The 15,551-nt window shown below is 44.4% G+C and overlaps 2 protein-coding genes across 5 annotated transcripts in view; both read right to left on the reverse strand.

Annotated features, from left to right (window-relative positions):
* BEND5 (BEN domain containing 5) overlaps positions 1-11,363 on the reverse strand; it is a 50,267-nt gene extending 38,904 nt beyond the window's left edge. The window contains exons 1-2 of one of the 4 annotated variants that reach the window (XM_030823881.1): positions 10,480-10,843; positions 9,842-10,038 (exon numbers count right to left, since the gene is read on the reverse strand). Coding sequence is in view for 2 of the 4 variants with exons in the window: in XM_003259005.3 (XP_003259053.1) it covers positions 10,480-10,705 (226 nt within the window). In the remaining 2 variants the exon portion in view is untranslated. Of the gene's footprint in view, positions 1-9,841; positions 10,039-10,479 lie in introns of all 4 variants that reach the window. The other 3 variants (XM_030823880.1, XM_012511540.2, XM_003259005.3) reach the window with 3 other exon arrangements.
* AGBL4 (ATP/GTP binding protein like 4) overlaps positions 1-15,551 on the reverse strand; it is a 1,461,703-nt gene that overhangs the window by 235,953 nt on the left and 1,210,199 nt on the right. The gene's annotated exons all lie outside the window — the stretch shown is intronic.

Below are 15,551 nucleotides of genomic sequence, written 5' to 3' on the forward strand. Positions count from 1 at the left end.
TAGATTACCACTTGTGGAATGTCTATTACATGTCAGATACCTCTACAAAGATCTTCACATACATTATGCCTCACAACAATCCTGCAAGTAGGTATATTATAAGCCACATTTTTTTTTCCAAAAAAGAAGAAATGAGGCTCAAAGAAACATAACTCTCTTCCTAAAGTCACCCAGCTTGGAAGGTACAGAGCCAAGATGTGCTATAGATCTACGTGCCTCCTAAGCCTATGCTTTATGCCCTCTAAATACATTCCTGGAACATGGTAGAGCCAGCATAAATACTGAATGAATGAGTGAATGATAGCTACAGTTGAGGACATCTGAATTCCCCAGCCTAAGCTCAAGGCAGAAGACCACTTGACTCCTGCTTTCTTGCCAGACCACGTCCTCTATCCTTAGTAAGTCTCCAGAAAGCAGCAACCATCACTAGGCACAACAGAAACAGGTTGTGGCCAACCCTCAGGGCTTGAATGGGTTCTTTGAAAAGGTGGGCTGAATAGTCCAGGAAGCTCTGAAGTGTCAGGAATGAGTTCAGGAAAGGGACAGAAGCAGATAGCACCTTGATTCACATGCCTCTTGACCTGGATCCTGGCTGCCTCCATGCTTGGCCAGGGGGATTTCAAGGCTTCTCTGAGAGTTAACCACCTCCTGGCTCCATCCTAATACTTATCAGTCTCTTCCTGGACCCATGTTCCCAGGGTGAGGGTCAGGAAGTCCCAAGTCCTCTGCTCATTTTTTTCTGCAGGCAGCGAACATTTACCAAGTTCCTGTTTTGGTTTCAACACTATGCTAAGTAGTCCTTGTGTTTTGGGCCTTACAACCCAGTATATGACAAGAACCCAACCAAAATGCAAGGTTTGACTTCGTGAGAGACACTGGCTTATATAGTGCAAATATCTGCTCTCTATGCCTTCCTAACCCTAATCCTGAATTGAAGGTATAGACACCTCATATCCATAGAAGATTACTGAACACTCAGTGTCATCATAACAAATGGAAGAAATAGTTGGCAGAGGGAGGCCCAGTATCTAGCAAAAACCGTGCAGTCTTTTGAATCAGGTGGTCCTAATTTGGAATTCTGGCTTTGCTACGTACTAACTGTGGGAGCTTGGGGTAGGCTAGTTAAACTGAGACTCAGTTTCATTATCAGTAAAGTGGGGATAATAAACTCTTTTCCAAAGAGATAGTGCGTGTAAAAGCACCAAGCACAGTGCCTTTCTTGTCATAGATGTTCAATAAATAGCAGCTGTTAGGCTACCCTTGTGTATTACCCGTTTGGCTTTTGTCCTATGGCAAAGAGAACCACTGCAGGTATCTGACAACGACTGAGACATGATGAAAGAGATGTTTTAGGAAGATTAACGTCACAGTGGCAAGGAAGACGGATGAGATGTGAGGAGGAGATAGAACACAGGGTGACAAGAAGCTATAACTCTTGACTGGTCACATGAATGAAGGTGAATGGTGGCGTGGATCATCCTTAAGACAGTAAATACTTTACGTGGCCTTTTAATGTGACTTTGGGATATGCTTCTGGCTTTGAATTCCAAGAAACCACAGAAGAAACTAGGAAGGATGAAGAAAGCTCTCTACTCAGCCGGTCTGTGCAACTGCTTTAACCTTAAGGGCAAATAATCAGTTTTAGTGTAAACAAAAATAAATGTGCAGCCTCTGAAGATAAAATCACCAATCTTGACTTCTGGACTCTTTTATGTCCAGGGCAAGGAAAACCACCAAAGATTTGGGCATTATCCTTTTCCTCCTCCTTTCTAGCTACTACGATGTCAGCTAATTGCATTCATCCATTCAACAAATACTGAGTGAGCACCTACTATGTGCCAGGCTCTGGGCAACATTCCTTACAAACTCACTATATTTAATCCCTACAATAATTCTACTGAAGCAGAAACTGAAGCTCAAAGAAGCGAGGTGGCTTTCATAAAGACATAAATAGCAGAGCCAACATTTCAAATCAAGTCTGTTTAATACAGGCCCTGTTCCTATCACCTAATTACCCTACAGGAACAAGCGAAAAATAATGAAGTGCTGTAACTTCCTCAAATGAACTAAAAGGCACATATAAAATGATGAGTATGTCAATATAACTTCCTAAAGTGCCTGCCTTTCTCCCAAGATCTTGCCTACACCCTAAGAGAATACTGTGATGAATTCCCAAGTTGAAGTAAACACTATATAAACATGACCTGATGCCAAACTCCTGAACTACAAGGCTTATCAAAGCCACAAAGCTCTAAATAACGCCCAAATAGGGTCTCTACTCAAAGCCACAAAGAGCTTTCTTGTAAAAAAATATGGTAAAAACTGCTATTCAAAAATATAGCAGAACTTGGTATTATTAATCTGAGGAGGAGAAACATTCCATTAAACTTGCTACTGGGAAAAGAGGAAGCATGCTGGTAATAGGCAAATGGTGTTTTAGAAAAAACAAGCAGGTGACAGGAAACCCAATGCAAGCCTGTCTTCAAAAGTGAATTTACCCATGAAGAATTTACAGTATTATTAAAATGGGAGAAACTCTGTCTTAACTTCCATTTGGCATATAATCAGGCTGGACAATTAAAATAACCCAATGTCAGAGAGCCTAATTTGGTATGAGTTTGTTAGCCAGGATGAAATTCTGAAAGGTTACACATAAAATGCTTTATAAAGGTCTTATAAATATCTATATATAAGTTTAAAGTTTTTCATCTATACAAAAATCCTGTGAAGTTTTATGTTTGCATTAAAAACAGATATGCCACAGAAAATACAAACACAATGCATTCTCTGGCTGATGGGGTTTGTTTTTATAAAATCCAAGGCAGACAAAATTCTCAAGTTTCAAGGATTGTACCCAGCCAAGTCTACAAAAAAAGGGTACCCTGCTGTGGTGTTGCAGAAAGACATCAGGAGACACCAAATCAAGGCCTGCCTCTCTCATTAACTTGTTTGGTGATTAGTCTTCTCTCTTGATTTTCTTTTCTGTAAAACATGAAGACTACAGTAGAAAACCTTAACAGATCCATCTAGCTATGTGACCGCTGGCCAGTCACAGGGACTTCCAGGTCTCTTTCTCAGCTGTGTAATGTAGGGTTAACAGTAGATGAGCTAGAAGATTCTTCCAGGTGGTCATGTTTGAAGAAATGCCCTACTGGGCCATCCACATAGGGAGAGAAGGAATTGCTAGCCAGGTTTCAGTAGGTGTCCTTGTTCTCACTCCCACCACCTCACTGGCCTTGGTACAGGACTGGGGCACAGAAAAAACTGGGAAGTTCATTCTACGAAGTCATTTGTCTAGCTGCCTCCATGTGCCTCACCAGGGCTGTTGCCAGTGCAATAAATGCCCCTAGGATAGGGTCGCAGAGGAACAAACAGGGAGGAAAATATTAATAGTAAGCCTTTCATGCTTAGGTCAAGTCCCAGGAGGACTTAAAACACACACGCAAGTTAAATTTTAAACTTGTATGCTCCTTCCATGTGCTCGTTCCTCTAAGTTATTCCTTTCCACAGTGGGCAGTACCCACAACTAAGAAAGTCACTGTTCTTCTCTCAGCACCTATTAGTCCACTGTAGTTCCTAACAGTTACCTATATTTAATGAGAACCTACTATATGCCAGATATTTTTCCATATTATCTTGCTAAATAACACAGTGGGCAATTACTATCTCCATGCCATAGATGAGCACCTGGAACTCAGAGATGTGAAGTATCTCCCCAAAGCCACACAGCTTCTAAGTAGCACAGTCAGAATTTAAACCCAGACTATGTAACTTCAAAGCCTGTTCTCTTTCAGCTCTCTAAAATTTCCTCTTCAGTAGTTAAGAAAATGATCCAGAAGTCATCTAACCAAACTCTCCCATAGTGCAGGGTTCCATCCTAAAATACCCCTGACCTGCTTGACACCTCTAGTGACAGGGAGCTCAGCACCATGCTAGAAGCCCTTTCCATTATTTATCTGCTCTCTCTGCTGTTATATTGCTCCCACCAATGCCTGTGAATTCCATTCTCTGACCCCAACGCTGCTTTCAAGAACAAGGCTGATCCTTCCCTCTGTGGTGCAAAACTCAGAAAATGAAAATTACCAAAATATCATCCCACGCAAATCTTTTCTTTTCCTGCTTATGTATTTAGCTGTCCTATCCTATGTCTGATCAATGAGTGAAAAGGAAAAGGTAGCTGCTATATAGTTAAAAGAAACCAAAACAAGCCGAGTTCTAGGATCCAAACACCTCTCTTCTCATTTGGTTTCCAGGGCACCTATCTCTGCTGGTTATCCCCCAATTCCACATCCATCTGTTAGACTGGGAAGGCTGCTTCTTCCCAGTCACCTTTTTTTCAGGCTCTTCTTTAACTGTGCCTTTAAAAGCTGATGTTCTGCCCTAGCACACTTCTCTCACTCTGCACTCTCTCCCACTGTAAGTTCAAACCTTCCTTAGTTCATGACTTCCAGATTGAGATCTTTGGCTTGGAATGCTCTTCTGAACCTCAGACCACATGCCTACTTACTCTCCTGACATACCCACTCACATGTTCCATAGGCCCTTAAGATTCGACAGATCTCAAGCTACTCATCATTTTCCCTTTCAACCAGCTACACTTCCAGGGTTCTCCTCGAGACAGGGAGGCCCAGATCACCACATCATCATCACACACATTATTACAACCAGTCAGTTGCTAAGTCCCATGAATTCTCCTTCCTTAAAATATCTCAGGTCCACCATGACCACCACCACCTTAGTTTAGGTCTCAGAATTTTGGACTGAACTGACTCATATTTATCCACAAGTCCAGTCCATGTGGGAAGACTTAGCCCACTGCCTGGCACCTACAGTGTTCACTAAACAACTGTTTGAATGGCTCTCTTTTCTTGGGTAAAACAAAAATCTCTATCTCACAAAGATGTAGAATATGTGCACTGAACCTGGAACCAGGTAGGTATTTATAACATATTTGGTAGGGAAACACAATGCTTATTCCTCTTCCTGCATTTCCCTGGAGTATAAGACTGACCACCTAGTATAACTCAATACTTGTGGAACTTAAATCAACCAGAGAAAATATCTCCAGATGATGAATGTTCTTCTGGTAGGAAAAGTACACACAACTTCTGTCCCTAAGGAACTTATAAGACAAAGCAGGTAGGCACACTAGAAAGAGAATTGGTCTTGGTGTCAAAGACCCCAGTCTGAATTCTACTTTCTGGGTATGCTTTTAAAAATAAAAACTAGTATGCTCTTGAACAACAAAACACAACATAAAAAGCAACTTGCCTGGGACAATTTTTTTCTTTTTCCTTATGAACCAGAACTCTGAAGCACTCTATAGCACATACTATTTAGTTGTAAAAATCTGTGATTGTTACTCATGAGAAATCACATTAGACTGAACCTTCAATGGTTAACATCCCAGTAGAATTTGCAACAGATGACAGCAGGCAATTTCCAATCTTTGCTCCAATGTATATCAGCAAAACATGTCAAAACCTAAATTAAAAGTTTTCACTCACTTTTTTTAAGAAAATAAATCCTTTTGTTGGCAGTTTCCCACTGATGACATGCAACAATCTTTGCATATGAAATCGGCTAGTCCTCTGCTTCACTGCTAACTTTGTAGAAGTTCCAAAGCATTTCTGGAGCAAATGATCTATTTGGACTAACAATGCCAAGCTGGGACCTGAGCCCTGAATGAGCTAAAATTACCAAAGCAATAAGAACATGGCTTTGGAAGCTATTTCCTCCAAGTGTGGGGTTTCTTCTAGCTAGTTGAGGGAGTGATAAAGAATGTTGACTTTTTCCAGATGAACAAAGTTGAATGAAAACTTCAAATCCTACGGCAGGTTTCTGTTCTGAAAAACCAGCTGCTGCTGCAGAGGTTCCTATCTCCCCTATTTCCCTCTCCTCAAGCACAAAAATGCACCTGTCTTCCCAAAGTTGATGAGTTCAACATGGGCACACCAGTGTAGACTATATGCTGGGCACTGAGGATGCAGGCACAAGGAAGCCAGGCCCCTGTCCTAGAGGAGTTCCCTGTCAGGCAGGAAGAGAGGCACATTCATGACTAATAAAAACAAGACATAAAATGCTACAATCCATAAGCAAGGCAAAAGCAAAGTGAAAAGAGAGTTCTGAGGAGGGAGAGAGTCTCTCTTGGGGGCAGAGGGAGGAATAGGGAATGCTACTGAAGCAAGGTCTCCCAATGTACTTCGTCCACTCCTTTATGACAGGCGGAGGGGACTGGACCACAAACTTCTGTCACATGTCTACCTTCCCTACCTGAAGGTGAGCTCCTTGTGGGCAGAGGCCCCATATCAGACAATGATTAATCCATCCTGGCTGGCTCAAAGGAGTGCAAGAGCGTGTGTTCACAGAAGAGTAAGAAATACCATAGGTCTCAGGGAAAGGGGAAAAGAGAGTGAGGCTGGAGAAGCAAGGTGGGGCTGGGATACAGCTGGTGTAAGGAGGGCTATGAATGCCAGGCTACAACTGAATAAAGAAACTAAAACTATTCAGTAGGCAATAGGGAGCTGCAGAAGGTTCTAATGACAGCAGTCAATTAAGACTGTGTTTTAGAAGATTATTCTAAAAGCAATTGGGAAAATAGATCAGAGACACGGTTTAATCAATGAGAAGACTGCTTCAATAGTTTAGATAAGAGCTGATGCTGGCCTGAATGCAGGCAGTGATGGTGGAGCTGGAAAAGAAAAACTTAAAAGATAAACTGCAAAGCCCACCTTGAATGGGTCCATTCTCTGTGTTCCCCCAGTGCCTGGCTTCTACCTTTATTTAGCACTTACTTTGAGGTCCCCAAATTACACACTTCCTGAGGATGATACCCATTTCTTTTCCATCACTCCCTCCCCCACAGAAATCCTACATAGCAGGACATGAAAAGTCAATGCCTGCCACCCCTGGGTCGTGCTGTCGTTTCAATCACAGTACCTGAGATGCATAGGTGCATTGGTATATTCACTTAATACAGCACTGGGCCTGGCATACAGAAAGCAGTAAGGAGACATCTGACAACAAAAAAATTTAGCACACTCAAACAACAGTGACAGAGCACAGGTGCCTAGATAGAACAACTTCAAATTTTAGGGCTCTAGGCACAGAGAAACCAGTTTGAGCCTCCTAAAAAAAACATAAAATTCAACACTATGAGCCCCAGTAGCAGGCTGGATTGCAGTTAGATGATGGTGAGCTCTCCAAATGAGTAGTTCTTACTTTCACAACCTGCTTGGCAAATAAACGAGAGTAAAGAGAGAACAGAGGTCAAAGGTGAGTCAAACTTTGAGTTATGTGGACCCTCCAAGAGGGACAGGCTTAGCGAAGATTTATTCAAGCAAATGCCAGCTGAAGAGATAGGCGGGTGGGGGACAGCTGTGTGTGCTCTGTAAGAGGGAGGTTGGTAATGGAGAAAGAGCAGAATGGGCTTGAAAACTCAGAAACTAAAATTATACTCTGGCTTGAAAACTTGCCTTGAGCTGTAAGCTTCATGGACAGTTTTTCCATTTCCTTTCACTCCTTCCAAATCATGCTGTGTAGCTGATGGGAACATCAGCTACTTTACAAAGGAGACTGCCAAGTGGGGGCCTGGCACTGGAAGACCTGTGTTCCAATTCCAGCCTTGCCATTTATTAGCTGTGTGGCTGTAGGCAAGTCTCTGAGCTTCGATGTCCTCATCTATGAAATGGAAATACCAACCACAGCAATACCTACCCAAGTGTCACTTAGAGGACTAACAGAGATAATGCATAGGCATATAGCAAGACTATCAGGAAGGAAGGGGTTTTGTTTTTCCTTGAACTGGGATTGTAATTTGATAAGTAGTGGTATAAACCACCTACTATGGGCAGTAAAATGTAAAGTCCCACAGCAGTCAGCTTTGACATTTCCTGAGTATAAGAAGAAGTATACTTCAAGACAGCTCTGGGTTGGGTTGGGCCAACACTCAGTATAGCAACATACTTCTCAGCAAAAGCCAGAAAGCTGTGCTGAAACTACCTTGGAAACCATTCTATTTGTGTCAGAGAGATTAATTAATCAATTAATCTCTAATCCACAAACATAAAGCCACCTCTGCTTCCCACTTGAGGCGTTTCCTCCTCACACCTGGTGCCATAGCACGGTGGTACTTACATATAGGAGATGCCAGATGAGCTCTTCGAAGTCACTGTGAGCAATTCTCAGAGCCACCAAGTTTAAGTCAAGAAGGGGTTTGAAGATACATAAGAGTTATTCCAGGGCAAATGAATTCCCAAACTCACCCCGGCCCTTCGATCAGGTCTCTACCCAGGGCAGTGGGTACCCAGGAGATCAAAATTCAAAATGTGGTTTGGCCAACTTCAAGTTGTTATCTTTTTTTTCCCTTTCTCCTCCCAAGAAAAAAACTGAAGGGAGGTAAGGAGAAGTGTTTTTCAACTAATTCAAACTGGCACACTTCTTTGAACCTACTCTGCCAGTTTCCAAATGATGCTTGGGTTTTTTAAATAACCTCACAGATTTATCAACGATCTAACTTGGAGGATGAACGGTCTACAGGTTCAAAATTCATGGTTCTCAGACCAACAGCTACATGTATCTTGCTTCTGAGGACTTGTGTCAATTTCAAAATCAGAGCTGGTGGGAGCTGCCATCTGCCTAAGTGGCCTCTCTGCAGTGCCTGAAGAGTCAAGCACAGTGTATATGCATGTTTGCTGAATGAATGAGTAGATGAATGAAACAACCTCCAAGAGAGGAAAACAGCCATTACACACTAAGAAACTTATCACTGACTCTCTTTAACACCTCACTTCTACTCTCCTAGGACCCTTCCAGATGTAGGAGTACAATACAATCATCAAGAAGCATGCATGTGTTTTCTTCTAGCAAAAGGGAAGCTAAGGTTACAACCTAGTTATAACTTCCTCAAGCCTATCGTCTTGGGAAATAAATTCCTAATCCTTTCCCTCAGGTAATTAAAGGCAAGTAAGCAAACAACATAAAACCTAATCAGCTATGAATGGTTCCCTTTTCTAAAATTTGCTTCCCCTCCCTCAGTTTCTTTGGCCCTAGGTGTCTGGCAGTGGGTGGGCCTACACTCCTGTGTGCCAGGGCTTACTAGGGAGGTGGTATGGATAGAGCCTGTCAAAAAGGGTCCCAGTGCTGCTGGTCAGTTTCCAGTTCTTCCACTCTTCAACTTCTGCAAACCTGTTTTCCAGAGGCAACATGAGTCGTGAGACTAACTTGCGATGAGACCCTGGGCAAGTCTCTATGGGTTGAGAGAATGTTGGGTTCATCTTTTAGGCTAAATGTGAGGAAGCAAAGGAACTTGAAAAAAATAGAGAAGGCCTCAAAATTACAAAACATCTTCATTCAGTTCCTAACCCTTCGTGTTCTTTCTGTTAGAAGGCAGGGTGACTATTTGCCCACTTTAAGGTTCATTCTCTTTACCAGCAGCAGCTAAAAAGGCTGCTCCCCAAAACGGAGATGATACTTCTCCCTTCCTTGCTTGTCTAGACTCAAACTTCCTGGAACTAGCTGGGAAAGAGGGACAGCTGTCTTCTCTTTACAAAGGAAAAGGTGTCTCAGCATGGCAGGAAGAACTGGAGCATAGGAGGATAAAGGGCTGGTTTCTTTCCCTATCACCAACTGAACCTCAGTACCCTCATCTACGAAATGGAGATGAGACTAGCTGCCTTAGCCCATCTCTCAGGGCCCTGGCAGAGCAGGGATGAGAGGTCCAGTGTTATTCTGACCCAGAAACTCTCTCCTGGCCCTCAGCTCTCTCATTCAGGCAGCCTTCTGGGAGATTCAGAAAGGGGTGTGGAGGCTGAGGGATGCCTTAGGGCCTCTACCTCCTTACCTCTGCCACCCGGCCAGGGAGGGGCGGGAGAGTGTGGTGTGGCGCCCAGTGCACTGAGGTTCATTGCCTCCTCATCCTGTCCAATGTTGGCCCGGATGGGACAAGGATGTCATAGCTTCCCTCTGTGAGGAGGGGCTCCCACCTAGAGGATCGGACAATATCCTTCTTGCTCCTCACTCCAAGGAGGTACCAACGGCCTTAAAGGGAGAGAGACAGACAGCTTGAGAAACTTAAGAAGACAGAAAAGAAGAGAGAGAAGGAACCGGGAGACAGGTAAAGAGAAGGTGAGAGAGAAATGACGGTACAAACAGGCAGGGAGAAAAATGGAAAGTGAAGGAACGAAGAAAACACAAAGAATCAGAAAGAGGAGGACAGACACAGGTGAAGAGATGAAGACGGACTGACAGCGCGGGAGCTTCGGGGAAGCGGGGAAGACAAAGGGGACCATCCCGTCTTTTTAACTGGCCTGGCCTCTTAGAGACACCCCGTTCCCAAATGAAATGCCCAGAGGACGGGAGAAGGAGGCAGGAAGGAGCAAGCAGTGGCTCCCCCCGGTCCCCTCCGCCCGGGCCCCCGGCCCCTCCCGGGGTCCCAGCCCCCGCCCGGGTCCCACCGTCCCTCCCCGCCCGCTCGCTCACCTGCCAGCGCCAGGATCTGGGCCTTGTGGAGCAACAGCGCTCCCCAGTCGCGGGGGGCGCGCGGGGGGCTCTCAGGCCCGGCGCCCAGTTCCTCCGGGCCCCGGTAAACGGCGTACACCTTCTGGTTGTCAAAATCCAGCCGCGAGCGGGGGCTGAAGTCGCGCACGCACGACACGGGCAGCGCGTAGCAGACGTTGTCCTCCAGGAACCGCACAAAGGCATACATGGTGGGCGCCGGGGGCGGGCCCCGGTCGGGCCGCTCAGCCCGCGGGGCGGGCGCGGAGGTGGGGATCCGGCGGGGGGCGCGAGTCTCGCCGCGGTGCTGGGGGGGGCAGGGGAAGCTCCCCAGGACCCAGGCTCCCCCCACTGTTATTGTTCCTGAAAGCACCGTTCTGCCAATCGGCTGCTCTCGCCTGGGCGCGGAAAAGGGAGGGAGGGGGGGAAAGGGGGACGAGGGGCGGATGAGGGGGGTTTGGAAGCGCACTGCCACTTGCAAAGTCAGACCCGAGCAATCACAGCCGGAGCGCGATTCGAATGGGGAGGAAAAAGGGTTCAGAGATTCAGTTGCAATAAAAATAATAACAAGAGCATTGCAGGAAAAAAATGCATTGATTAAAAGGTGCGCTGCGTGCAGGATTATATTGCTTCAACAATCGCGCTGCCAAATTGCATTGCAACAAAACTGCATTGCCAAGTAGAGAAGTGTATGAGTGAATGAATGCGGGATAGGGGTGGGGGCAATCTTGTTTGAATCTCAAAGTGTAAACTTGGAAGCCAGCAGAAGTTTGGACTGTTTTAAATTTAGCCACCCTACCCACGCCCCCCGCCCCGCACCCTCCCTCCCGCCATTCCCAGCCCTTAGTTTGGCCCCGCCTTTGCTTTGCTTTCTTTCTTTCTTTTTGTTTGTTTGTTTGTTTTGTTCTGCAAAACTGCCAGCTCCGCTGTGGGAAGGGTCAGTCAGACAGAAAATTTCCCCTAGAGCTGCCAAACCAGTTCTGACCAGAACTGGGGCTTATCTAGGATTTCCAGCTGTGCCAGCTGGCTGGGGAGGTGGAAGGTTTGTCAAGGGATGCTCTCATCTGAGGGAGCAGTGGCGCCCCTCTCCTCTATGGTCTTTCTCCATCGAGATACCCTCTCCACAGCACGCCCACCACTGAGCAGGGACAACTTGGAGTCGCGGAGGGAGTTGAGGAGCGCTCTGGATAACACAGGCCCAAGGCTAGGGATTTCTGGAGCACTTTGAGGAGTACAGGAATAGTACTCCATGGAATAGCGGTCTTTGCTCTGTCTCTTGCCAAAGAGAGCCTGGAGGGGCTTGGGTCCCCTCCAAGACAAGCCGTGAGGACCAGCCAAAGAGGGCTGATTGGGCTCTGTACTCACAGGAACCCTATCCCACATCAGAGGAGGTCAGTACCTTCACGGGGATGCCTCGTATCAAATATGGCTAGTTATATTTCTGTTGCCTAGCCAGACCTGGCACTTGACAGGGAGTTAATGAATTTTGGGTAAAGAAGAATAAAAACCCACATCCATCCATCCATCCATCCATCCATCCATCCATCCATCCATCTCTTCATTCATTCCTTTATTCAAGCAACCAGTATTCACTGAGTTTACACCACCTGCCAGATTCTGGGCCAGGTGCTGGTGGTAGAAATGAAAAGATAAACACCTGGATTCTTGGGCCTTGCAAAGTCAGTGTACCAGAACTTGAATCTCAGTTTTGGGTTCCTGTGCCAAAATTAGATAACTGTATAAATAACATACCTTTCCCACCCTCACAACCTTTACAATCTAGTCTAGGAGTATTAAAGAAGTATAAGCAAGTAATGACAGTATAATGAGAAAAGTATTGTCATAGAGGAATGCTTAATGGAGGTGTTGGACTCAATTAAATCTTATATTTTTAAAAATTCATTTTAATAAACTTTAGCTGCAAGAGAAAAACAAAGTAAGTGCACCAAAATGTTAATAGTGATTTTTTTAGCTTCTTAGTAGTGGTCGATGATTTTGTTTTTCCTTGTATTCATTGTGTGTGTGTGTGTGTGTGTGTATGTGTGTAACTATTTTCCACAATGTTTTATTACTTTATAATCAGAAAACATTAAACATTATAAAATCAAAGCACTGTGCTCACATTTCACATCAGCTGCATTGACAATGAGGCAGATATTTATTTCACTGTGATATAGAGAGTGTGTTATATAAGTGAATCCCATCAACATATAGCTCTCATATCCAAATGTGTAGGTCAGTACAAATTTTTTTAAACCAACCCACTGGTTACGTGGTACCAGCCAAAAATGACCACCACTTGTCCTGATGCAGCCGTTGGTCTTATCTTGCTCCACAAGCTTGTGGAAAAAAGAGGAGCCACTCTGAGTTGTACCAGCACATTTACTCTCATGATTATGATTTCTTTGGACTGATCCTCAGTGAGTTTTTATTTTAAGAATACATTCCTATGGTGGTCAAGGGGAAGTAATGTGCAGCAAGACTTCTGAAAATTCACAAGATGGATCACGCAGAGTTGGCCGTATTTAACAAAAGTCCTTGAAGCTCCAGACTATGTTCCCAGAATGATTTCAAGTAGCCCATGGCCAACCTCCTCTTTGCATCTAATGGGGGCGACTGCAAAACATTACCAATCTCATCTCTTACTACCTTCCCAGACACAGTACACCCCAGACACCTAAACTATTTGACATTTCCCAAGATAGCACGTTTTAGCAGGTTCCAAGCTTTTGTGCTTTTTCTGCCTTCATCCTGGGAAGTTCTTCCTTCCTCAACTTACCCTGAAAATCAGCTCAAATGTCATTGCCTTTGTGAAGCCTTCCCCAACCACCCACATTTCTCAAGGACAGCCCATCTCTTTCTACTACAATATTTTGTCCCAGCACTTTTTATCTTCCCTCACTAGAATAAGAGCTCTTTGAGGGGAGGCAAAGGCTGGGTAACTTTAGCATCCCAGGTACCTAGCACAGGGCTGGGGAGTAAATGTTTATAAAACAAATGTATTAAAGAAGGACATAAAGAGAGCACGAATAACAAACCTCTTGCACATTTTTTCTTGAAAGCCTGTTCCTCTCTCTCTTTTTTTTTTGAGACGGAGTTTCGCTCTTGTTACCCAGGCTGGAGTGCAATGGCCTGGTCTCGGCTCACTGCCACTTCCGCCTCGCGGGTTCAAGCGATTCTCCTGCCTCAGCCTCCCGAGTAGCTGGGATTACAGGCGCCCGCCACCATGCCTGGCTAATTTTTGTATTTTTAGTAGAGTAGAGGTTTCACCATGTTGGTCAGGCTGGTCTCAAATTCCTGACCTCACGCAATCCACCCTCCTCGGCCTCCCAAATGTGCTGGTATTACAGATGTGAGCCACCGTGCCTGGCCTTTATTATTATTACTATTATTATTATGCTTTAAGCTCTGGTATACATGTGCAAAACATGCAGGTTTGTTACATAGGTATACACATGCAATGATGGTTTGCTGCACCCATCAACCCATCAACTACATTAGGTATTTCTCCTAATGCTATCCCTCCCCTAGTCCCCCAGCCCCCCACCCCCCTACAGGCCCCGGTGTGTGATGTTCCCCTCCCCGTATCTGTGTGTTCTCGTTGTTCATCTCCCACTTATGAGTGAGAATAGGACACAAACAAATGGAAAAACATTCCATGCTCATGGATAGGAAGAATCAATATTGTGAAAATGGTCATATTGCCCAAAGTAATTTATAGATTCAATGCTATCCCCATCAAGCTACCATTGACTTTCTTCACAGAATTAGAAAAAACTACTTTAAATTTCATATGGAACCAAAAAAGAGCCCATATAGCCAACACAATCCTAAGCAAAAAGAACAAAACTGGAGGCATCACGCTACCTGACTTCAAACCATACTAGAAGGCTACAGTAGCCAAAACAGCATAGTACTGGTACCAAAACAGATATCTAGACCAATGGAACAGAACAGAGGCCTCAGAAATAATGCCAGACATCTACAACCATCTGATGTTTGACAAACCTGACAAAAACAAGCATTGGGGAAAGGATTCCCTGTTTAATAAATGGTGTTAGGAAAACTAGCTAGCCATATGCAGAAAACTAAAACTGGACCCCCTCCTTACACCTTATACAAAAATTAACTTGAGATGGATTGAAGACTTAAACGTAAGACATAAAACCATAAAAACTCTAGAAGAAAACCTAGGCAATACCATTCAGGACATAGGCATGGGCAAAGACTTCATGACTAAAACACCAAAAGCAATGGCAACAAAAGCCAAAATTGACAAATGGGATCTAATTAAACTAAAGAGCTTCTGCACAGCCTGTTCCCCTTTTTAAGAGTTGAAGCTGAATCCCAACTCTGCCTTTCCCATTCCCAGTGATCGAAGGGCAGAAGAACATTGTTTCTACCACTTGTAAGACAGACACATTCATTAACATATTAAATATCACCGCACCCTGAGGTTCAAATTCCCTACCCATGTCACTGTAAATCATTCTTATAAGGAGGCAGTTCCGTTTTCCGATAACCCAGAAAGAGGAAAAGAACAGACAATGGACCCGGATGCTGACAGAGTGAACACAGATCGAAATGCATGTTTCATAGATCCACAGAATAGATTCTGGGGTAGTCATGACTGGCATGGGATGCTTAAAGAGATACCCTTGGACGGCACCAGAAAGACGTCAGTTTCTGCTTCCTGTGTGACTCACACATTCAGTCTATGGATACAGCTTAATGGAAAACCTACTATGTGCCATAGGGCGCCTCTTCCACCCTACTGAAAACCGAGCGACAGTACTTTGACCTGGAGACCATAGCCCTGGGCTTTACACATACCAGATACTCAAGATATTGATGATTCATTGACTGGTGAGCAAAGATAGTTTAAATACAGATTTCAGACTTAAAGAGGCAACTGCAAACTTCAAGTTTAACCAAATCATTGTTGAATCCCCTCTTCAATATTTCTGCCAAATGGGCATCTAGAACACCTTTTATACAGTTCTAATGCCAGGAAGCTTACTAGCTCCCCTTAACTTTTATACATTACCAAGTGTTAG

The sequence above is a fragment of the Nomascus leucogenys genome, chromosome 12, assembly GCF_006542625.1.
Source record: "Nomascus leucogenys isolate Asia chromosome 12, Asia_NLE_v1, whole genome shotgun sequence".
Taxonomy (NCBI): Eukaryota; Metazoa; Chordata; class Mammalia; order Primates; family Hylobatidae; genus Nomascus; species Nomascus leucogenys.